The 24,046-nt window shown below is 36.0% G+C and overlaps 1 protein-coding gene across 5 annotated transcripts in view; it reads left to right on the top strand.

Annotated features, from left to right (window-relative positions):
• The window catches only part of AKAP6 (A-kinase anchoring protein 6), a 281,727-nt gene that overhangs the window by 180,999 nt on the left and 76,682 nt on the right, over window positions 1-24,046 (top strand). For all 5 annotated transcript variants that reach the window (XM_061367603.1, XM_061367602.1, XM_061367601.1 and 2 more), the window contains 2 exons: window positions 9,973-10,121; window positions 15,904-16,024. In XM_061367603.1, coding sequence (XP_061223587.1) covers window positions 9,973-10,121; window positions 15,904-16,024 — 270 coding nt within the window. The remainder of the gene's footprint in view (window positions 1-9,972; window positions 10,122-15,903; window positions 16,025-24,046) is intronic.

Below are 24,046 nucleotides of genomic sequence, written 5' to 3'. Positions count from 1 at the left end.
GTATCTAGCAATCTAAATATTTTATTTTATTTAAAACATCTGTCTACATAATATCATATGACTGTGCAAGTCTATATCAGCCTTCTGAAAGACAGCTGCTGCCACTTTTATTTAATTTATAAGAGACCAACAAAATTGCTCCTTAAGATAAAGCCTGTCTACCACTGATTCATATATAAAAAAAAATTTTGCAAGATGAAAATTGCTTGCACTTACAGTTCTCGTTAAACTAATCTAGGTCTTTTTTAAATTTAAAAGCATCAACTTTCCTTTTCCCTCTGCCCCTACCCTTACACCCCTCAATCACTATGGAAACATTGGAGCTTTACATATATGTTTTTTAGAAGCTCATTTTTTTAAGATTGAAGGTACATTTCTTTGTAAGATGAAATGCAAACTGGAGTAGCATCTTAATTGCTCACTTGTGGGATCTACTTGTCTCCTGCTATCTTCATTTTCACAAACATTTGGTGTAAATTATACTGGTGAGAATATTCATGCTTTTTTTGTCAGAATATATAGGGGAAGTGATAATGTCAATACAGATCTTTATCTGTCTTGTGTTGCTAAGCTTTGTTTGCAGTGATTGTAAACTGGTTTTTTTGTATGAAGCAACTCATACTGATAAGAAAATGCTTAATAGATAATGTCAATTTATGCATAACAGCCATCCTAGAAAAATACACATAGGCATTCCACAGTATTTCTAAATAAGACAAGTTTACCTTTTCCAGGGAAGTAATCAAAATATTCCTTTTTGGAGAACTAAGACTGTAAAAGGAAAATGTTTATGGTTCCCTACTGGCACACAGTCATGATTGACAGAGAAAACCAACATGTATGCCACATGAGACATTTTGTTCAGAAACTTTCAGGAGGGTAGAAAATTGGTGTTGGCACAAACACACAAAAAAATAAAATGACTTGATTCAGCAGTTTTCAATTCTAAATCCCTAGGCTCCAAAGAAAGAAGTAAATATTCATCAAATGATCAAAATTTATATTGATTTTTATTCTGCATTAGCAGCTCAAAGTCAAGATTCTTGACAGGGTTGATGTCGGTTTGAATGATTCTCTTTGAAATAAGGATATAGGCACTGGGCTGAGTGCAACTGTGCATTCCTCAACCACAGGAAAAGACTATGAGAACTAATATTTTCCTATTAGAACTAGACTTTATCTATTAGAACGAGAACTAGGAAGCTGAATTTTTTAAAGAATAGTATAAAGGCAGGCTTGTTCTGTACTGTTTTGAAAATTAAATTGTTGTTATTAGTATGTAAAGTAATTCTTGTTGTCCCTGCTTTACTCCATCTGTTTTATTGTCATCTGACAACTTTTCTATAGGACTTCAGAGGGGAGTGGTAGTTCACATATGATAGTAGCCGAGTTAATATCAGTACTTCACAAAGTAAGTGTATATTAGAGTGAAAAGCTAGTCTGGCAGAGCAAAGGAAGCAAAGATTGTATCTGCACATTATACATCTTTAATTTTGCAGTTTCTGCCAGGGAGTAAATAAAGATCTTAGGGGAGGGAGTGGGGGAAGGAGGATGGAAATCCAGGGGAAGAGAATGTGAGTATGAATGCAGCACAGAAACACAAATGTGATGACTGTGATTACCGAGCTGTGAGATTTAATGAGAAAGCCTGTATTAGAGTGAAGTAGAAAATCATAACCATCACCTCTAGTCTATAGGAGTATAATTGGATCTCAGCCCCCAGCAAAAAGTAAATAAATTAGTGACATTTTTAACAAACTTAAATATATTGAGATTAAAAGGGGAAGTTATCTCCATTACTGTGCTGTTGCAGTATACTTGGGGGGGCTTTAAGTACCTCAGCTTGCATTAAAATGAGATTCATTGTCATAAATGGAAGAGAACAGTGTGTGTTTGTGGGGGGATTAAATAAAAAGCAAAGTGAGGCAGAAATACAGTAACTATCAAAGTGTTAACAAATTTCCCAAATGTCCTAGGTGCTTACAATTCAGCAAACATCTTTAACTGCATAGCTTTAAAATTAAATTTTGCAAACATTATGGGTAATGCTTTAATAGTATGCAAATTGCAATGAAGTCAGCAGCGGCAAAAGTGACCTCTCAGCAATACAAATATTTTATGTTTAAAACAGTTATCTTTTTACATTTCCCTCTACCTCAGTAGGTGTTAGGTGCTTCAAGAGGGTCCTCATCTGAGGATCATAAATAAAAGAGAGGCAGTCTGTGCCTGCTTTTTATACATGGTGAGGCAGTAGTACACATCAGTATATTAAGCTATGTATTTTGCTGTTGCTACAATAATTGCTAATATTTTTACTAACATATTTTTTCTTTATTTCCTCAAAACTCTTTTTTGGATTTTCTGTTTCTAATTTTCCTCAAAAAACCACACATACACGGATATATATCTCACACATATAAATAGAAAAAATAATGTATAGGAAAAAAATACTTAACTGGCATTTCTCTGCTATTAAATAAATTAATTTCTCCCTGCAAGAGAAGAAAAAGTGATCTTAATTAAAAAAAAAAACAAACAACCCCACACAAAAACCAACGAAACCAAACCCAAACCACTTACATTGTATAGTAAGAAAACTATGCCATCTGTAGTGGTAATATAATGTCAAATAGACAATCTAGGCATGGGAAGAATCTTTCCATTTTAGAGGAAATAAAATAAGCATTTAATAAGAGTCTTTGAGGTACACTCAGTGTAAGAGTTTGGACTTGAAAATGTTTTACAGTATTGAGCCTCTCAAAAATAATTGTCTCAAAATATCGAATCAAAGGAGACTTTAACTTGAAACTTCTGCAGCTTTGTGAGTTGGTATGCCTAGGAAATCATGGAACTAGTTACTGAACACATATATGTTTGTAATAATAAATATGAAGCATTTCTCAATCATATAGAATTTTTAAATAGAGCTTCTTGGGGAAAAGATGAAACTGTTTATGCACTAAAAATAATTACTCTGTAGCATGCACACAATGATGTATTATTTTACAGAAGGATTTAATATTTTTTCTGTAATATGGCATCACCTTACGAGTAATTTCTCAATTTTATGTAGGTTCCTTTCAGCATAAATTACAGAATTATACAAAAATCCTTGTTCTTGAAAAGATATCAAAACATAGAGCAGGAATATTATTACAATATGGTAAAATTAATAAGTCAAAATGAATTACCAAAGTAATGTCAGAGTCATACACTGCAAGTTTAAAGAAGTAAATAATTACCTTATATTTGATTCCCAATGTGATTTTTCAATATAATAAATACAGATAACTTGGAAGACACTTTCTACGCATAAGTTATCAGGTTTCACTTCACTGTAAAGCAATACAGCTCCCAGTGACGAGAAAAGAGATTTTCTCCAAAGTATGCGTCAAGTAACTAACTCTCTGAGCAAAATTTCCAAGGCAAAGGCACAACATTTTTACATTAGCACAGTCATGCCTTCCTGGGATGTGTTGGGTAATTTTCCCTAAGAGGCACTGGTTTTGCAAAACCTACCATCCCTCATTATTTTTAAATAGAAATATACATATCAGTCTGCTGCAGAGATGGGGCTGGAGGAATGTGCACCATCAATCTGGAATTTTACTTGCACAAGTGTGCTGTCCTGAGTTCTGAACATTGGTACCTTCAACCTTAAGGACATGGCTATTTTGGGTGCCCAGCCCTACAGATCATCCTAGATGCATTACCTGTCCATGTGGTTTGGTACACAAGCCTTTTAGAGGAGTATGACTGTTAGAAATATCAGTGTTTTGGATGACAGACTCTTTAAGAATCTCTTTTTAAGCTACTTCATTGCTCTAAATATGCAAACAGAGGTTCCAGTAGGAGCAATCAGAACTGTGCAAATAGTGGAGGTTTTTAATTAAGATTAAGTTTAAAATTTTAGCACATTGGGGAAAGAATTTCTGTGTCTGACTAGTCTTTCCTCTTCTTGGCTACTTGGGGCTTTTGAGGCAGGCCCAGAAAGTTATTCAACCTTGTGTTTCAAGACAACATATGTGTGTTCTGACCTCCTATAACAAATAGTTTTCTCTGCAGGATAGGGAAAAAAACAAGACAAAAGGTTGCATTGATGAATTACTACTTTCATAGGACAAATTCTGCTCGGTTTGTAAGAATGGGACTGTTTGGGCATGCGACAGTTCTTGTGGCGTGTGAAAAGGTGTCACTTGAAGGAACTGGAAGGCATTGGCAGTTTTGATGAAAGATGCTCTGTTATGTTGATGGGTTCGGCTGGATATGCATCCTTGTTAATTTGTGTGTTCTGCCTGGTTTTAGCAATCACTGTCTGTCAATCTAGCCCTTTCTGTTGTCAGAGCAAGCCTGTTCCCCATCTGGCCCCCAATAATTACAAACCCTTCTTTTGCATCCCACCTGTCAGTCTCTTGCTCCGCAGGCTGGAGAAGCAGACCTGAAAAACAAGAGAAGTAGCAAAAGATACTGGCCATTGTTCAGTTCCCATTCTTACAAGGACTTTTTACATCTCACAATTTTGGGATGTTATTGTCAGAAGCTATTGTCTTGAAAGTCTCTGGAGAGGTTAATTCTTTTGTACTTTTCTTCAATGCTTTTTGGTATTTGTGATATAAGAAACTTCTGTGGGTACATAGCTGAGATCTGTTTGATGCACAGGGCACACCACACTCTTATGTCGTATTTAATCTTACACCGGGCAGAACCAAAGGCAGGGGTACAATCAGGAATTAGACACCAAAAGTCCAAAATTTAAATTAAGAGCATAGTCAGGACACCTGCATGGACTTGGTCAGACAATGCTGCTGAGGCCACGCTATTGATTGCATTTGCACTCCACAGTCCTGAAGCCACAGATCATGTTCCTAATCTGTATGAAAAACCAGCAAAAAAACTATGTATTTCTGAAAGCCAAGGGAAACCCTGCAAAAAGATACTGCTGTTGTTCACTGGTATGTTTTGTTTTGTTGGTTTGTTTTGGTTTGTTCTTTGTTTTTTTTTTCATTTATTCCCTCTGTTATTTCTGATGGCTCTGGGAACTGCCTGAAGTTCTGGTTGCTATAACAAGCACTACTCTATCTAAAATTTCATTTTATGGCTCCTATGGACAGGCTTAAAATTCATTGTGCCGTTACTTCTGCCACTTAAACTCTATGATGAGTTTAAGTACCTTGATAAGTAAGAATGTTGTTGCCTTGTAATTTTGCTCATTCTATGTGAAGGTTTCACATTGTTACGATGGTTTTAGTACACTGAAAAATAAAATGATAACATTATTACTCATAAAAACATTTCTGAGATTTATGATGATAAAAACACTTTGCTAAGATTTTACGGGTAACAAGCATGCTGTGATTAACAGAATTAATTTCCTGCATGATCAAAAACCAGCATGTCCTTTGTAATAGGACTATCAAATGTGCAACTCTTAGTAAACACATTTTAGGTTATAGGATTATTTTTTAATCCGATTTCTTTCTGAAGACAGTATGCAATATGAGGGATGGAAGAGGCAGGGAAGCCAAAAGCAAAGAGGGTAACAGACTAAGAAAAGAAGTCAACTGGAGCCAGGTCCCCATTTTAATTGTGCAAAGTGAGTAGGGAAAAAGATAAAAGAAGGGGGAAGAGGAAACACCCAAAGAACCCCCCCCAAAACAAACAGAACACGACAAAAGGTGAGTTACAGTCTTGCTTCAACAACAAAAGCAAATGCCTACACTTGCAGTAGAAGCAGTGCTTCCAAGAAGCCACTTGAATTCCAAGAAGCCTAAAACTGCCAACTGGTGGATTAAATGATCTTAAATGTCTTTCCAACCTAAATGATTCTATGATTCTGTTACACACTGCCATTTAAAATGCCAGCGTGAATTCTTGGAAGTACTGCATCTACCCTAAATGTTTTCATCATCAGCAGAATACCTGTTGGCTGGCTATGGGGATGTAGTGGTGGATGATCAAGTCTGTATGTGTGGCTTCCTGACTGCCAAAGAACTCTTTCTGTAAGCTACATCTCCATGGAAGGTATTTTGAGCTGTGTGATCCTCAATGTAATTTTATTCAGTGGTTGCATCTGTGACAGAGCCAGCATTTCTTTCATGTGCTATAATGAAGCCTTCTCCACAGCTACATATATGGAGAGGTATACATATAATGTGGAGAATTAGACAGAATATTAGGGCAGAAAACAACGAAAAATGCTTGAGGGCAAGGATATGACCACATAAATGCTACTGTGATCAACTTAATTCTGGAAAGGAATTAATCCCAATTTTGTCTCTCAAGAAATGTACCAATCACAAAGATATAAAGACTGCCAAGCTGGGATATGTGTCCTTTTATAATGATGCTAGTGAGTTTGCATTTCTATACAATATGCATATAGGTAAGCCCTTAAGTCTATATGCTGTGTAGTGCCATCTGACCACTTCCTTGTTTGGTGGAAACTGGAATTTGTGCTTCAATTTAAGAAACAATGTTTTTATCCAGCTTAAGTTTACATAGTGGCAGAGGAATTGAACTATGTATTTCATATGTAATTCTATAGTAATTACAGTCTAGTGTGGCAGTGTTAATAGCTTTTCTACAGTACTGTAGAGAAAGGATAATAGATAGGGTACTTTCATAATTCAAATCCAACTGAATGTATCATAATTCATATATTTAAAACACAGGATACTTTGCTTATGGTAACTTAGTTCATAACTAAAGACTTGTGCTCCCTAGGAAACAGTGTCTGAAAATACTTTCCTTTCAACACCAATTCAGTTATATTTATTCTAGTACATTCCAGTGTAAAATTTTGTTTCAGCAGAACAACATTACCTCTGAGTTCTCATCTCCAATTTATATTGGTGTAAATTTTGAGTCCATCATTTGACACTCTCTATACAAAATAACCTTTCAATCTCCTTCCAGACACATTAACAGCCATTATCCCTTGTGTTGTCTTTCTCCACTTCAGAATAAAGTCATTCTAACATGTACATCTAACAAGAAATACAATGTATTTTCATTGATTTGTATTGTCACTGATTACTCCTTCGTGTTATATAGTGTTTTGCATAGTAAAGGACATTCCATGTTGTCATGCAAAGCCAATCTTAAGGAACAGATTCTGCACCCCAGGCTCCCACGGTTTATTTATAAGTTCTTGCTTTTTAGAAAATGAGCTTTCTGACAGTAGCCTTGAAAATATTTACCATTATTAATTGATCACTAGAACAGAATATTTGGCACAAGTATAACATTTTTTTCACTGTTTTCCCCCAGGACTACTGTTTTTTCATAGTCTTGTTCAGAGATTGGATCCCCTAGGCTGAGGAAAATGAGAGCATTTTGTCATTTGATTATTGGCAATAACTCAGTTTAATTTACAACAGAATATTGTAAACTCATTCCATCCTGGTATGTAGAGAATATGTGCAAGTATGTAGCCAGAGCATCACCAGCATTTTTATTGGTTTTTTTTTACTGCAAAAATAGTTACTTAAAAGAGGACCATGAAGTTGAAAACAAGTGCTGAGTGTTATTCCTTGGCATTTTTTTTTTTTTTCCCGTGTTCAGTTTTCCACTAATTCTGAATTTCTACATCCTCTGGAAAAGGAGAAATTGAATTCCACTTCTGGGATGGGGCACTGAAAGCAAATGAATGATTGACTGCCTCCCACCAAGTTGCTATTACATATATTTGGGATGATGCATCTCAGTAGACTTTCACAGGATTTTCTGGATATCCATGTGCATAGACATGTTTTTGTGATAAAGTTCTTATAGTTGTGTTAAGTAACAAAAAAGCATATGTAGGGCAATCTGAAAATGCACACTCAAAATAAGTTAAGAGGTAAAGCAAGCATCTTTTCTATATTTGATTAGCAATTCTTAAATTTGTTACTTCATTTTGCCAGAATACTGCAAAACTAGTCCTTCATTAGTACTAAAAATTTTAAACTGAGAATAAACTGCAATAGATTTATTGCGTAACTATGCTGCTTACTATTTTCTAGATAGTGCCTCAACCCTGTTAGTTCAGCTTCTGCAGAATGTAGTTTTTTGAGACTTAAACTGATCAGTGCCTACTCGAGGTCTTCACAGCCTGTTTGGATTTGCAGTTGATATCAGTAGAACAGGGACAAAAAACACTTAAATACAACAGTGAGATAGATTAATTCGTAAAGAAAAGAAATCAGAGAGATCCATCTGAAACTGTGCTGCCTGAATTTGAGTTGACGTAGGTATTTGCAATTGTTAAAAGCAGAAATTCAGTTTAAAACCAAACATAGTTGATTTATAGATGGATCATATTTCTGAGCTACAAGAACTGGGATGCAATTGATTGTATTCAGGATTCATAGAGTATAATATCAGTGGAGCTCATAATCCTCAGTATAAGAGGGCCTCACGGCTGTGAGTAAAAAATAGTGGATTCTTATTCAACCATCTCTATATATTTACTTACTGTTTCCACAGTGTTTTTCTTTTCTCCCACTATTCTGTTTCTCCCATTTTCCATATACATTAATGATTTTCCTATTTACAACTATTTTTGTGAGTTAACAGAGAATGAAAAACCTGTGAAAAGCTCCTTTATTTATTTTCTCCAAAGAGAACACATCTCACTGAGAGAGAAAACTGTAAATGTTTGAATGAGAAATTTTAAAAAGAAATTTCATTTCCAAATCAGCTACATTATTACTCAGGAAAAATTGCACCAGGGCAAGGTATAAGTAAATATACCCAGCTACTATTACTGCAAGCTTACAAAGATATTCCAGCCTTCCTTCAGACTTCCCCTACCAACATTCTTCAGCACCTATATCCCTTCACTTGCATGCATTTTTGATAGATTTTGCAGATTTCCCTTCTTCTCTCTTGCCTTCTCGCTACTTTCTCTTTACAAAGCTGCTGTTATTCCATAGACATAACACTTGTGCTGTCAGCAACCAAGCAAAGTCTTCCCTCCTCCTGCAGTAGAAAATGTGGGAGTCCTTATACAAAATTTCCTCCACGCTTCCTGCATTTACTTGCCATAGCATCAAACAGTTAAGCAGGCATTCCACTCCTGATAGAAATAAGAGTGTGTAGTTACACAGAAGTAGCAGTTTTTGAAAGATTATCAGAATTTGTAACATGTTTTTCTTTCAGTAGAGCATATTAAAAGAAAACAATAGCATATTGGTCTCAAAGTGATTTTGAACTTACTCTACCCTCTGTTATTTGTCCTGCTCCTAGGAGCAAGTGTGGCAAACAGCAGATTTTATCCTTTTATCATCTGGTTCTCTGAGCCTCAGAACCAAACTGATCACCACAGCTGCAATAAATAAAGTGTCTATTCAATAAGTTATGATGCTAAATATTATTCAACATTCTTCTGTCCAGGCAGAGTCTGATGGAAAACAACACATCCCACTTATTGCCTTTTTCCTTGCAATTAAAATTGCTGAGTAATCAGTGGATGCCAGATATGGGAAAGCAGAATGAGAATAATGCCTATTTGCTTGGTTTTCCTTAAACTTACTATTTAAAACAAAAATACCTATAGCAGTTTGGCTTTCATTAATTATGAAACACAGATAATGTGCTAACAGTATCGGTCTTGAAGCCTGTAAGAAATGTAATGTTATGTAGCTGCCTGTTCTGTCATAATGCATGATTTCTAATGTCTTTTTGATTGATATCCAGACATTTTAATGAAGCATTTAATTTGATATCCGTCTCATGGAATATATAGAACAGTCTCCTACAGAAACCTAAATAGTTCAGTTCTAATACTTGGCAATACACAATACTTTTCTCTGACTTAATAGTTCAGCCTTTTTAACTATCATTCAAGGAGAAAAATGATGGTGTGAATCATTAGGTTAAAATTGTTGCAGTCCAAAAGTATTTCCTTTAAATGCATTCTTTCTGAATTTTTTTTTGGAAAAAAAAAAAGTTGTGGGTTTTTTTTCCTTTCTCTTTGTTTTCTTTTTCTAGGCTGAGGTTCAGCTATGCTATCTGGAAGCACAAAGAGATGCTGTTGAACAGATGTCCTTAAAGCTGTACAGTGAACAGTACAACAGCAGTAGCAAGCGAAAGGAAGAGTTTGCTGATATGTCAAAAGTTCACACAGTGGGAAGTAATGGGTAGGGAACTATTCTTTTTGTTGTTTTATTCTCACTGATCTGTATTTTTTTTATATGATATACTTTTTCTTACTTCTAGTTAACCAGGTTGTTTCTTCCTAGACCAAGAGGCATGGAAAACTCTATGTATCAATTTTTTTCCATATATGAATGCAAAAAAATAATGGGTCCTGGATATTTTATCAAAATAATGGTTTGTTCATAGGATTACCTAACATTATTTAATAGCAATCAATTATTTTGAATTAAAAAATGTAATGTGTCTTTTTTCTTCAGGCTTTTCTCTTCCAGTGACTTCATATCTTTTTATTTCTTAGCATCTTCCAAGGAAGCATCTTTATAATGTGTTAATACCTCTGAAAAACAATTTTCTATAATCGTTATTCTGCTGGTTACTAGGAAATATGAATGTGAAGCCAAATTCTCTTACAGTTCACCAGTTTAAACATCTCAGTTTTCTACTTCTAGAAATCTTTGGTGTTAACTGTTTTCCCTTGACTTGGTCTTTTCTGTTTTTTAGTAAATCTTAACACACACACACACACACACACACACACACACACACATCCCCCTCCCATATATGTTAAATATGTATGTGCATACATAAAAGCAGCTTTTCATAATAGTTTAAGCAAAGAATCTTGGACAAATTAATCACTCGACTATGATAGAATGGAATCTTGCTGCCCCTCTATTTTTCACAATCAAGAAAACTTGTAGTTTTAAGACTTTTTGTTGAAGATCTTTTGAAAACCCTCTTTTTCAACTGCTAACTCCCCTAACTGAATATAAGAACATACCTGTGAGTTCATAATAGTGTGGGGCTAAAGCAGTTCAAAGGAGCCAGCTAGTGCTCATTGTTTGGGTACACCCTTTTACTGACAGAAGTTTTGTTGTAACCAGTAAACACAGTACAACTTGTGCCTACAGTTTCCTGTGCAAGAAAAGTCATTGACCAAGGTGTTCACGTGTTCTTTATCTCCAAAACTTCTTTTTTCCAATCATTAACTCAATGTTGAGGCCTTGGAAACCACGGTTTTATTAAATTACCAACTGTAAAGATAAATGAGCCTTGTAAACATCCCCTCTTATTATACAAAAAGATGACTGTTTTAGAAAAGTTGATGTGGGCTAATTATGTAGGATTACTGAGATCTTGATTACATATGCAGAAATCTGTCAGATTCTCAAACATGCCAGTGCAGCTAGTGCCAACCATAAAACTAATTTGTTCAGAATTGGTGTGTATATGTATATAAATGTTCACTGGGGGCTACATGTTAAAAAACAGCTTCTAATTTTGCAGCCACATCTGAATGCAAGCAAGACTTATGATTGGAATTTGTGTGGGACATAAGACAGTAAGACATCAAGAGACATTTGATTTTACTGAGGATAGGGGATATAAAGCTTAAGCCTCATAGAAAAATCCAGCCTGTAACTCTACACACCCTATGTGATTAGCAAATAAGCTCTTAAATGCACTTGTCTGTGCTCATAATCACATGCTTATTACTGGGAATGGTAATCTGCTAGCGTTCCTTACCTTTTCAGTGCTGTGGTCACCTTTCTGGGCCCTTACAGCCATCCCATGTTCAGTCTTAGAGGCTCAACAGTGACTAAAGGGGCCAGAAGATAGGAGGAAGACAAATACATATAATGTATTCAGCTGGATATCATACCTTATCATGTATTCAGCCCTTACAGAAATTAGGGCATGCTGAATTCAGATTGAATACTTCCAGCTGAACCAATCTGAGATGTTGTATTTAACACAATGGAAATGACTTTCAACTGTTTGAAAATACAGTTGATACAACATTTCCCTAATGAATAAAAACCATGGACACAAAAACTGTGGACAGATGTTCCACAGTAGGATGACCTGGCTACAGACTGAGCTCTTTACAAAGAAGGGGCTGTTTAGGAAAATTAGCGTACCTATCCATTAGCTATAGTGGAGATTTGACCTAGGAGAAAGAAGAGTTCACAGGGAGAACAAAATTTATTATAGATGGAGAATTGTTTGTTTAGTTGGGAAAAAGATTTGAGAAGTGGTTTTGTGTAGGGAATAACTACGATAGGTAACGCAGTGTCTGCAGCATAGGGACATGCAAGTAGGTGTGTAAACAGATTTCCTGTCGAACAGCAACCTAATTCCATCAGTGACAGAGGGGGTTAACATGTATCTGCATGGGATAAATGGCTAAAGTGACAATGAAGAGAACTGGATTAATACCCACTGCAGGAGAATGCCAGCGAGCCAGGCTGCAAAAGGTAACCAAGAGTAGCTGAGAGCAGCTGTAAAATGTAGCAAATCTGCCTAGAAATACTGTATTCCTCTCAAAACTGGGGAGAAATTTAAACAGGTACTGTTTGAAGATATGGATATGATATTTACAGCACCACTGCACAACATTAAGGCCAGATCCTGGGATTCTGTCAACACCTAGTATTGGGCCATCATGGATGAGGCTCTGGGACAAACGCATTAGAGGGGTCTTCAAGTATGCACAGAATATAATGCAATTTAAAGCTGTTAAGGTCAGAATTCCTATATCCTTTTAATAAAACCATGTGAAAGGAGTTCCAAAAATTGATAACCAAGGAACATGGAAGAACTTTTTCTGGCTGAATTTTTTGATAGGCATACCATAATGTTTACAGTACTTTTAAATACCATCTGAGTTATACCAGCAAAGAAATAATACAAACTGGAAGTGTATGTTAAACATAGGGAAAAAGACTGATGGAAATAGCTTCACATTCCTTTTTATTTATTAATGCCACAGATGAACTGCTTTTCTCATGAGAAAGGTGCTCATGAATTTTCATTCAAAATAATAAATTGATGTCCACATTTTAAGAAATATGTTTAGGGTTCAAGGGATTAGATGTGCAATTCTGCATATCTGATTCCCTGTTTACCAAGATAAAATATACTTCTTAATGTCATTTTAGTTATTATGCAGCTAATGGTTTTAGCTTATTAACCAACAAACTTATATTAAGGAAGTTTTTGTTATTTGCCCTTTAACTAATCTTACAGCATTCTTGTTGGCAATGTTTGGGTACTTACAGTGGAGGAATATTTATCTGTAATAAACCGATGACCTAATTTATTCCTTTTTTAGCAATTGATGGATTTGGATAATCAACAAAAATTAGATTTTTTTTCTATAGTTCTTGCATCTGTAAAACATTTCAGTATTTCAGAAGTTACATTTTCCCTGATTCTGCTTGTGGAAATATAAAAAAAAAAATAAAATTAATCTGCTAAACCCAGAAAATATAGATTCTGAATTAAAAAAAAATTAAAAATTCATTATACCATTGAAATACTGACAGGTACATTTTAATCTTAACTTGTCACTGAGATTCTACAGTTTCCAGATTTTCTGAATGTCTTTTTAGCAGTTTAGTAACTTACCTCCTTTACCAAATAATATTTAAGAATAGATCCATTCATTTAGATGTGAGGTATTCATTTCTTTTAAGAAAGGTACTTTTTTTTTTAAATATCAGAGTTATTTTAGAGCTATTAAAATATTGCATTCAAATGCTGATGCCACTACCTTCAGGCTCATGGAAATAACTGCCATAGACAGTTTGCTTAAAAATGCTCCCAGATGACTTTATTTCACAGCAGAAACCTGAAAAAGAGAATAGGCACAGTACATAAAGTTTGGGGGAGGCAGGGGTGGGGGAATGCAAGAAATCCCCATTGCATCTTGCATACCTTCCTGGGCTTTTCCCAGTGAATCCTGTGTCTCTCACTCTTCATTTTGGGTGGAGTATCCTGTCTTTAGATACAAATCAAAATGTTCAGTCTTTAAAGGACCAGTTCATTCTGTTACACAAATAAATGTACCAATTTGGACTGTAATTAAGATGTGGTTCTATAGACACAAAGCAGATGTTTGGATCCAGAACATCTGTTATACTAAAATCCCAGTCCACTTCCTGGTTCTGTTTCCAAAGGCATCCCATCCCATTCGGGTAGCACCAGGTCATGAACATTGGTTGTAGGCTTTGTTTCCTGTCATCTTCATATTTTCATTTAGATTTTTCACAGGTACCATCATCCAAGCCCAACTGAATCTGTACTCATCTATATAAGATGAAATCTATTCATCTTGTATATGATAAAACGTATGTTTTAATAACTGCCTGTCCGTTTTATGACTTCGGATAATGTTTGGTTAAGATGAAAGGGGGGAAAAAAGAGCAATAAATACTTAAGATGCAGTATGGTTATACCACTTTCTGAAGAAGGGATAAAGATTCAGTGTCACTGTAAATGTACCTTTCAAAAGAATTAGTTTTAGTTTAGTTTCAAAATTATATCTGAGTCAAATACCTCCTGAAACAGCAGAAAAGCCCTGAAAGCCAAATGAAACTATTATATTTCAACAATAATAACTTGCACTTCTATGCTTGCTCTTCTTTGTAATAGCATTATGCTTACTTTCTCAGGGCAACAGGCAATTTTAAGTAAGTGCACCTCATAAATTATTGAGTAAAAGTATACTAAGTACAGTGGATTAAACTAGAGAGTTACTTCAGAAGCAGGAATCAACACTTGTGCATTATACAAGACTTCCTTTGTTGTCAACTCATTGAAAATAATACCACAGAAGGCAAATGCTTTCTTCTCTTGCTTTCTTGCAGAAAGACTGTTCTACTTGTCACAACTTTATCTATAAGCTTTCAAAATTACCATGCATACGGTACTCTAGTTAATAACAAATGAAATGTGATAGCATTAATAACATTAAAAACATGTCTAGTTTATTGTTTCTCTGTTGAAACACTGCTAATTTTTTTAATGAGGTTGCTAGAAAACTTCTTAATAATTGGAGAAATTAGCTTTAGTGAAACATGCACTCTTGTTTGATCAATATGGGAGGTTTTTGATACTACTGGCAAGGCTTTTATTAGTTTCAATTTTGCAAGTTTGAAGATCCTTTTTCAAGGGGTATTTTTCTGAGGAATGTGCAGTTTTTCAGCATGTACCTTCTGTCTTGTATCACAGTATTTTAGCAGAATCTATGCTTTACTTATTCACTAGGCTTTCAATAGAGAATCACATTAATCCTTTTAAGCTCCTTATTCTAATGATTTATTTTGTTGAAAACCGTAGTGATTCTCTTTGAATTTTAATGATTGCTGGCTATTCAAGGATTCATTGTTTTGACTTCCTGTCCTTACCTTTGTTTCTTACATGTCTGTAGGGAACACCTGTCTAATACTGTATCTGGCCTTAGTTCTCACTGGCTTACCATATTCACTCAAGCCTATCTTAAGGCGTTAAGTTGAAATGCTAGCTACTCATCCATGAAAATAAATGTAGGATATTTACAGAGATAGGCAGATAGACAGCAGAGGGATGCCTGAATGGATTGAGTCATTTTTTGAAGAAAATAAAATTTTTATATGAATTATATCAAGATGATTGTTGCAAAGTTTGCTCAATATAAAGCCAGCACTTAGAAAAACATTAAGCAACAGCATCTATGGGGGATTTCTATTACAAAATTTTTGAAGCAAACGCAGTATGCCAACAGTTGTCAGGATTTGGCATCAGCCACTGAATTTAGGTCATGGCACTGGCTTAAATTGGATTTCAGTTTTCATTTTCATCCACTCTGTATAAATACAGAATGTCTCTTTAGAAAAATACCCAGGAACATCATGAGTTTTCAAGCATATATTATTCTAATACAAGATTTTAACAACTACACAGTATTTATGCATAATACATTTCATTCCTTATCTACAGCCTTTTGGACTTTGATTCAGAATACCAGGAGCTCTGGGATTGGCTGATTGACATGGAATCCATCATGATGGACAGCCATGACCTGATGATGTCAGAGGAGCAGCAGCAGCATCTTTACAAGGTTAGCGCTACCGTTACTGCCTTTACCTAGCTATAGAAGATCTGATTAGCTTGACAAGTCTTTCTCTCACAGGATATCACTGTGTTCATTGTATGTATCATGGTGTCTATTAGAATTCCCTTCCCTGTCCCCAACCTCATTTCCATCCCCTTTGCGCTGACAGGCTGCACCGACATCATAATTGCAAGAAAGTTCCCTTTATCACATTCTATTTGGTGTAATTCTATAGAAGGACAAAGATTTGTCTTCAAAATGAATAGAAATAAATGAAACTGCATTAATAAATAGACTGAAACAAAATGAAGGAAAAAATGAAATGGTAGCATTTAACAAAATGTGTTTTGATTGGAGCTTTCAGCTGGATTTTTATCCACCTTTCAGACCTCATCTGGAAAGAAAGAAATCTGCCTTGATTTTGGTTTGCTCCTTCCAGGATACAGGACTCTTCCAATTTAATTTTTATTAGTTATACATAAAGCAGACATTGTCATGTTAACTCATCACGCTTATGATTTCAGAAAAATGATTTTGAACTTGCATACTGATTATAGGGTCTTCCTCTAGCATATATGTGTATGTTTCTGCACACACACACACATGGTTTCTCTTATTTGTCATATTAGTCTTAGCTCAGAAGCTTTATCATTTCTTTTAGATAGACAGTACTTTTAAGAAGTTCCCAAAAATGTGTGATTTGATCCTAAAATTGTTTCAGAGTTCACTGTGTGTCTGAGAAGCTGTAGTCTATGGGTCTGAGGGGTGGTGGGGGAAAGAAAAGAGGGGCTTTTGACAGAAATATCAGGCTGCAGTAAATCTTCCTCATTTAGGCAATTTTTATTGGAGTAATTCTGACAGTTGTCATCCTTGAATTGCTTTGAGCATATGGCATATTTCAAAGAGCAGATTGTGAATCATAAAAAATAAAATTAATAACTAACCACAGAACCAGCAACAGTATAATGACAAGAAACAACTACCCTCTAGCTTTTTTTTTATTTCTTATCAAATAAATAGTACATTCAAGGTCAAATAGAAGTTGTTTTCTTTCTTCTATGATTGCATGAGTTGATAATTTCTTAAATATAATTTTTTCTTTCTTTGGCATCCTAATTTCTTTATAGTCTTCTTTCATTCTAGTCTTCCTAATTTTAGGCCTTTTATTTAAAGTACCTAGTGAGAAAGGGTTCTCACAGGAATTAAAATATGTCTATAAATTGAAATATAGTTCAGATGCAAAGTTCTTTAGGCTGCAGGTAAGTTTAATTCAGTGACCTCCATTTCTCGCTTTCACAATAATTTCTTTTTTTTTCCTAATGTCTTTTTCCTAACATTCTAAATACTTAATCAGACTTAATCACACATTAATTGGCTAGGCTCAGAAATGAACAATGTCAGAATGGGTAAAAAGTTTCTTGCAAATCTAAAATAGTGTTTTGGTAGTGCCTGTCCATATAAGACCAGCTTATACTATGCCTAATCTAACCAGTTTTTAGTCCTATACTAAAAAAAAAATAAATAAAAAGAAATTTTAAGGAAACAATCCATTCCTATATATGAAAAGGAACAAAGATTAAGCAGTCACTGTAAGTATTTCAGGCACTATTTAGGCTACTTCCGTTTCCGCTATCCAAATGTAACCATTAAGAATATTTACAGATGGTAAGGTTGGGTTAATAATGCAAAATGAGGAGAATAAAAGAGGGAAATCATTTAAGAATTGGTTTGAAGTACAGTATGATGGCAAAATGAAGAATATTATGTATTCAGAATGGGAGGTGATAGTTTCTTAATATTAAGAAATTCTTTATTATAATAGGCATGACACTTCCAAAAGCAGAAAGTTTGTGTCAGGGAGAGTAGTTGAGTCTGTAGTCTGTGCAGCACAGACAAACCAGGACTGCTTCCAAGGACAGGCATCTTACTTCTTCTGCAGCTTCCGCAGAGAGGTCATCTGGTAATTAATAGAGCCCCTAAACCAAATGTACCTTTCTGGTCACTGCAAAACCACTTGAAGAAGGGTAGAATCAGACTGCAGGCCCTCCCACAGTGAGTATTCTCTCCATACACCTTTCTAGTGAATGCAGCAAGCAAATTGTTAAGGTTTGGAGGAAAGACTTAACTAGGAATGTGGAGTTTGGTTAAGAGATGACTGAGGAATGTCCATAAAGCAGGAGGAGTATTTGCAGGTAATGTAAAAAGCTTGAGTGCATAGCATTAAGATCTATTAGCCTTCAAAATAAAACAAAGCAACAACAAAACCACAAAAAAACACCACGACCAAACAAAACCAACCAACCAACCAACCAAATTATAAAAAAAAACCTCCCAAAGAAGTGTTGTTGAAAGCCCCATAATTTCAGACACTCAAAAGTAGACAAAAGAAAATATTAGCAAATGTAATTGGCAGAACAGTTTTGCATTAGCAAGGAGCGATCAGATAAATCACTAAGGTCTTTATCATCCTCAGTTTCAGAAATTTGTGTAAGGATGTATCATGCCCTCAAAACTAGTATTTGTAGTTTTATAAAACTAGCCTAGTAAACCTCTCTTCTAATCAATTGTGACACCTTTTTTTTTATTTTGGAAGCTCTTACACAGAGCCATGGATGGTCTAGTGCTCACAGCTAAGGGGCAGGAGCACTGCCTATGCTTCAGAGTTAACATAGCCATTCTGGTCTGTAGGGAGAGAAATCTGTAAAGAGAAATTCAGGCAGCTATTCTCAGAATTCCTCAATGACATGGGGTGTTATGAAAACACAGGTCTTGCTTTAGTTATTCTTTATTAGTTACAGCTTCAAATGTGAACCTGCTAATTGCACTCTCTGCATTTTGGTGAATTCTCCTAAACCCATAGATCCCTCTTCTCAGTTATTGAGCTGACAAGTAATTGCACCTCTGAGCCAGCTCAGCAAGGCGCCTCTGCCAGGGAACCTGCTGTGGTATCACTATTACCAGCAGTAATCATTGTCCCTAAGGAGTCTATGTATGGGAAGGAGCAATGATAAAACAGGTAAATCGAAAGGGAAAAGCATACATTAAAGCAGCATAACATAATATATAAATGCTAAAATTGCATATGGGAAAATAAAATATATTTTCATGGTTAGACTATTTTCCCAGTACTCTATTTTCAGATTTAATATAGATTTAAGTCAACTCTCAGCTTAATTTTACTTTGCAATATTCCAGGAGCTTCATAGTTTTTTTATTAGGATACTTATTACCTCTCTTTAACTAGGTTTTATTTTGCCCATAATATAATAGGAGGAGCACAGCCATATTTTTTTGAATATCTGAATATGTATATATGACTTTCTCTAGATATTGTAGATTTCAATGCAGAGATTTACAAAAAGAGAAAACTGTTCTTTCTTACTATGCTACCCCATAGCCCTAAATGATTCCAGCTTTACAGTCTTAAACTAGCTAACGATTTAGAAAATCAACTAGTATTTGATAAAATGGCAGTCACAGAATGAATGACAGTTTATTTGTCCTCTGGTGATTTATCTAAGTAAGAAAAAAAATTAAAAAGAGCATTTCCAAGGTTTTGGACTCTGGCTTATCTGTACCACTGTAATAGTTCAGTTTAATGCCAAATGTATCATGTTTATTTCATTTTAATCTACTGCATGTGAGTCTGATCTCATAAGCTCTAAGTACACAGAACTTGCATTGACTTCAGTTGTATTCATACGCTGCTACTGGAGGATCAAAACCAAAGAATTTAAACTCTGCTAATTAGCCCTTTAGTGGGAACTTGAGTAATTCTGTACCTTGAATGTTCAAAAATGAAGCAAATCAGTATTTACTAGAACTGTGGAGATTAGAAATGAGTATACTAGGCAGAAGAGTGAATTTTCCTCAGAAGATTAATTGCAGAACTTAATTGTGTTAGATTAAACCCCCATTTAAATAAGTTCAGTATGATTGTTAAAATTGTTAGTATGTTCAGAAATTAACTAAACATTTTTAAATATCAAATAAAATAAATATTTTTCTGTCTGATCACAAGTAATGTATAGTGGGTTTAATACAAACTGCATAAGCTGTGAGTCTTTCCCGAGTAAGTCTTGAGCAACAAAGGTCATGATAGATGGAAAAAGACCCTGACATAGTAGTGCAGAGATTTTGAAAACAAACCAGTTGACGCAGCTTTAAAACAGGTTAACTGCTGAACTATTTCATCAAAGGGAAGCGGCTCACTGTATTAGATAACATGAAAACGCACAGCAAAAGCTAAGGATGCCTTTCAAAAAAAAGTTGAGGGGAAAAGAAAAAAAATCTCCTAGCAGTTTTTGTTTCCCTACTGGAAGCTATCCCTCCTCGGAAGGTGCAGTTAATTTTCTCCTCTGGGTGTGCTGCTGCTCCATTGTGCCTTTCTCCTGGCTCAGTGTGCTGTGGCCCCGAGTGGATCAAACAAACCGTGGTGAAAGTTTCCCTCATTTGCATCACTTCTAGACAGCCCTGTCGTACTCTTTGCTGACAGGAAATCACTGTCTTTGTCACCTTTCTTCAGTGATCTCCTTTTGGCAGAGATTGGCCATGTGACCAGGATTAATCACAACAGTTCTGGCTCAGAACTCAATGACATGTTTTCCTCAGCACTTCAATAATGGTGTAGAGGAGTCAGTAGGAAATGACTGCATTAATTTCAGAGTGAAAAGATAATTAACACTTAAGGAGTTAGTGCTATAACCTATGGAGCTATTATTCAAATTAAAACTAATTTATTTAAAACTTGTGGAAAAAAAAGAGGAAAAAAACCCCCCCAAAACAACCAAAATTGTCCTTTAATGCAACTTAAAATAATCTTATAAGATTCACAGAGTTTAAAAAGAAGCCCAAACCATATTTAATGTGATAATATAAATACCTAAAAACTTACACATTTGAAACTGGAGGCTAAAGTATGTAAAGTGCTTACTTAGATGATATGAATAGGATACTGGCAAACAAAAGCAGCAGTGTGCTCCTAGAATGCTGTGCTTCAAGGAGTTTCCTTGGCAACAGAAATGCAGTTCCAAAAGTAGACAGAACTTTCCTCAGAAAACATACTATTAATAACAACCTTCCGGAACAACTTGGAACAATTTGACTACTTGGCAATAAAATGCCAAGTGTTCTGCAAATTAATCTAACACATAACAGTTATATGTTTCTCTTGCCCATAATTCTCCTGAACTGGGGGACTGAGTTCTCTGCTGTTAGAGGATACAAATGTGCAAAGTGGTTCCAAATGCTGTGCAAACAGAGAGAGGGCTCAAATAGCAGCAGCCTATAAGGATCAATTAATGTCCTTCGTATCATTTTAACTTGTAAAACAGATTAGTTTAATTGGATTACTTCATTCCATTTAAAATGAGTTCTGCGTACCTACTGAAGCCACATTGTTGTTCAGTTTTTATTTCAAGCAGATTTTCCATATAAAGAAAACTTATTAAAAGATTAACAGCCTGTAGAGTGATATACTTGGACAACATGCTTAGGGGATTGGTTATAAAGTCAAAAACATGAAGAATTTTGCTCCTATACTGCATATTCTGCATGACACAGGATAGCTTCTGTCTGTCTGGTAATCTGTCAGTGCCTGCATGAAGCTGCTACAACAGTCACTGGTAGAAAATGGTGATTGTCACTTTAGAGAAAGCTCTCAGCACACTGCAGGATTGAGCCCCTTGTAGGTAGTAACTACAAATATGCTATGCATGCAGTATTTTTAGATATGTCATCATTTCTGTATGAGCCAAGAGAATAAACTAATTTCAGATTCGCCTTGCTAATAGGAATCATTAGAATTCCACTAAAGGCCATAAGTTTACCAGACAGGAAAGGTAGGCTGTGCTACTACCTCGACTTTTCCTGAATTCTCAGACCTAAAGGTTAAAAGTAATCAATATCTCATTGTGCAGCCTGATAATAAGTAATAACCATGATGTTAAAATCTAAATGACTGCAGATAGCACTTAGTTGTGTTGACCCATTTGGAAAGGCTTTTTAATTGCAACCAGAATAGTCATAGTTTGCTAATAAACTTTTAGGCTACCTTGCAAAAATCAACACATTTTTTAAATATTATTTTAATGCTATTAGCAAATTATGTCCCAAAATCAAAGCTTTTATTTTATATGACACATGTAACATTAAAAAAAAAAATAAAAATTATTCTGATAAATAGTATCAATGATGATATTAATCACCAATAGTAAATTACAGCACTCTGCCTACATGGATTGATACATGCTTTAATGGAAGTTATGCCTTTGACACTGTAGTATGTTTTTAACTGTCATAGATAGTAAAATAATTGAGCTGAGTTTTGCACAGAACTCTGACATCAGTTACTGTTCTTCACAAAGTTCAGTAATTTCCTCGTACTAGGCTGCTTGGTTGTTTTCCCCAACAGATTAATCATAGATTCATAAAATCATAGAATCAGCTACATTGGAAGAGACTTTTAAGATCATCAAGTCCAACCATTACCCCAGGAGTGCCAAGACCACCACTAAACCGTGTCCCTGAGGGCCTCATCTACATGGTTTTTGAACACTTCCAGGGATGGTGATTCCACCACTGCCCTGGGCAGCCTTTTCCAATGCTTGATCACCCTCTCTGTGAAGAAATTTTTGCTAATGTCCAGTCTAAACCTCCCTGGTGCAACTTAAGGCCATTATCTCATGTCCTATCACTTGTTACTTAGGAGAAGAGACCGACCCCCACCTCTCTCCATCCTCCTTTTCAGGTAGTTGTATAGAGCGATAAGGTCACCCCTGAACCTTCTCCAGACTAAACAACCCTGGTTCATTCAGCCATTCCTCATAAGACTTGTGCTCCAGACCCTTCACCAGGTTCATTGCCCTTCTCTGGACCTGCTCCAGCACCTCAATGTCTGTCTTGTAGTGAGGGGTGCAGAACTGAACACAGCATTCAAGGTGCTCACCAGTGCCAAGTACAGGGGGATAATCAGTGCCCTGGCTCTGCTGGCTGCGCTGTTTCTGATACAGGCCAGGATGCGTTGGCCTCCTTGGATGCCTGGGCACAGGCTGGCTCATGTTCAGTGGCATCAATCAGCACCCCCAGGTCCTTTTTCACTAAGCAGCTTTCCAGCTACTCTTCCCCAAGCCTATAGCATTGCATGCGGTTGTTGTGGCTCAAATGCAGGACCCGGTACTTTCACTTGTTGAACCTCATGCCATTGGCCACAGCCCATCAATGCAGCCTGTCCAGATACCTCAGCAGATCAACACTCCCACCCAACTTGGTTTTGCCTGCAAATTTTCTTGAGTACACTCAATCCCCTCATGCAGATCATCAACGGAGATACTAACGCTGGCCCTGACACCGAGACCTGAGAGACACCACTAGTGACTGGTTGCCTCTCCTGGGTTCAGCTTTAATGGTTATTTTTCTCCTTCCTAGTAGCTGGTACAGTGCTGTGTTTCAGCTTTGTTCTGAGAACAATGCTGATAACACACCACTGTTTCAGGTTCTCACCAGTGCTTACCCTGATCAAGGACTTTTCAGTCTCTCATGCTCTGCCAGTGAGGAGGGGCACAAAAAGCCAGGAGAGAGCAGAGACAGGACACCTGACCCAAACTAGCCAAAGGGGTATTCCATACCAGAGCACATCATGCCCACTATATAAACTGGGGGAGTCACCCAGAAGTGCAAATCGCTGCTCAGGTCAGGCTGGATATCAGTCGGTGGGTGGTGAACAATTGTATTGTGCATCACTTGTGTTTATTGGGGTCTTTTTTTCCCTATTTAGTTTTATATTCTCTTCCCTTGTTATTTCCCTTACCATTATTATTATTGATGGCAGCAGTAGTAAGTTTGTGTTATACCTTAGTTATTGGACTGTTCCTATCTCAACCCATAGGGCTTACATTCTTTTGATTCTCCTCTCCATCCCACCAAGAGCAGGAGGGAAGAAGGGGGGAGCAAGCGAGTGGCTGCATGGTTCTGAGTTACCAGCTGGGCTTAAACCACAACATTGCCAACTAGATGTGATATCATTAAGAT

The sequence above is a fragment of the Neopsephotus bourkii genome, unplaced genomic scaffold (genome assembly GCF_033783945.1).
Source record: "Neopsephotus bourkii isolate Nb327-2 ecotype Australia unplaced genomic scaffold, CSIRO-AGI_Nbou_v1 NB_1388, whole genome shotgun sequence".
NCBI classification, from domain to species: domain Eukaryota; kingdom Metazoa; phylum Chordata; class Aves; order Psittaciformes; family Psittacidae; genus Neopsephotus; species Neopsephotus bourkii.
Note: the sequence above shows the minus strand (reverse complement) of the source record. Positions and strands in the feature narration are given on the sequence as shown.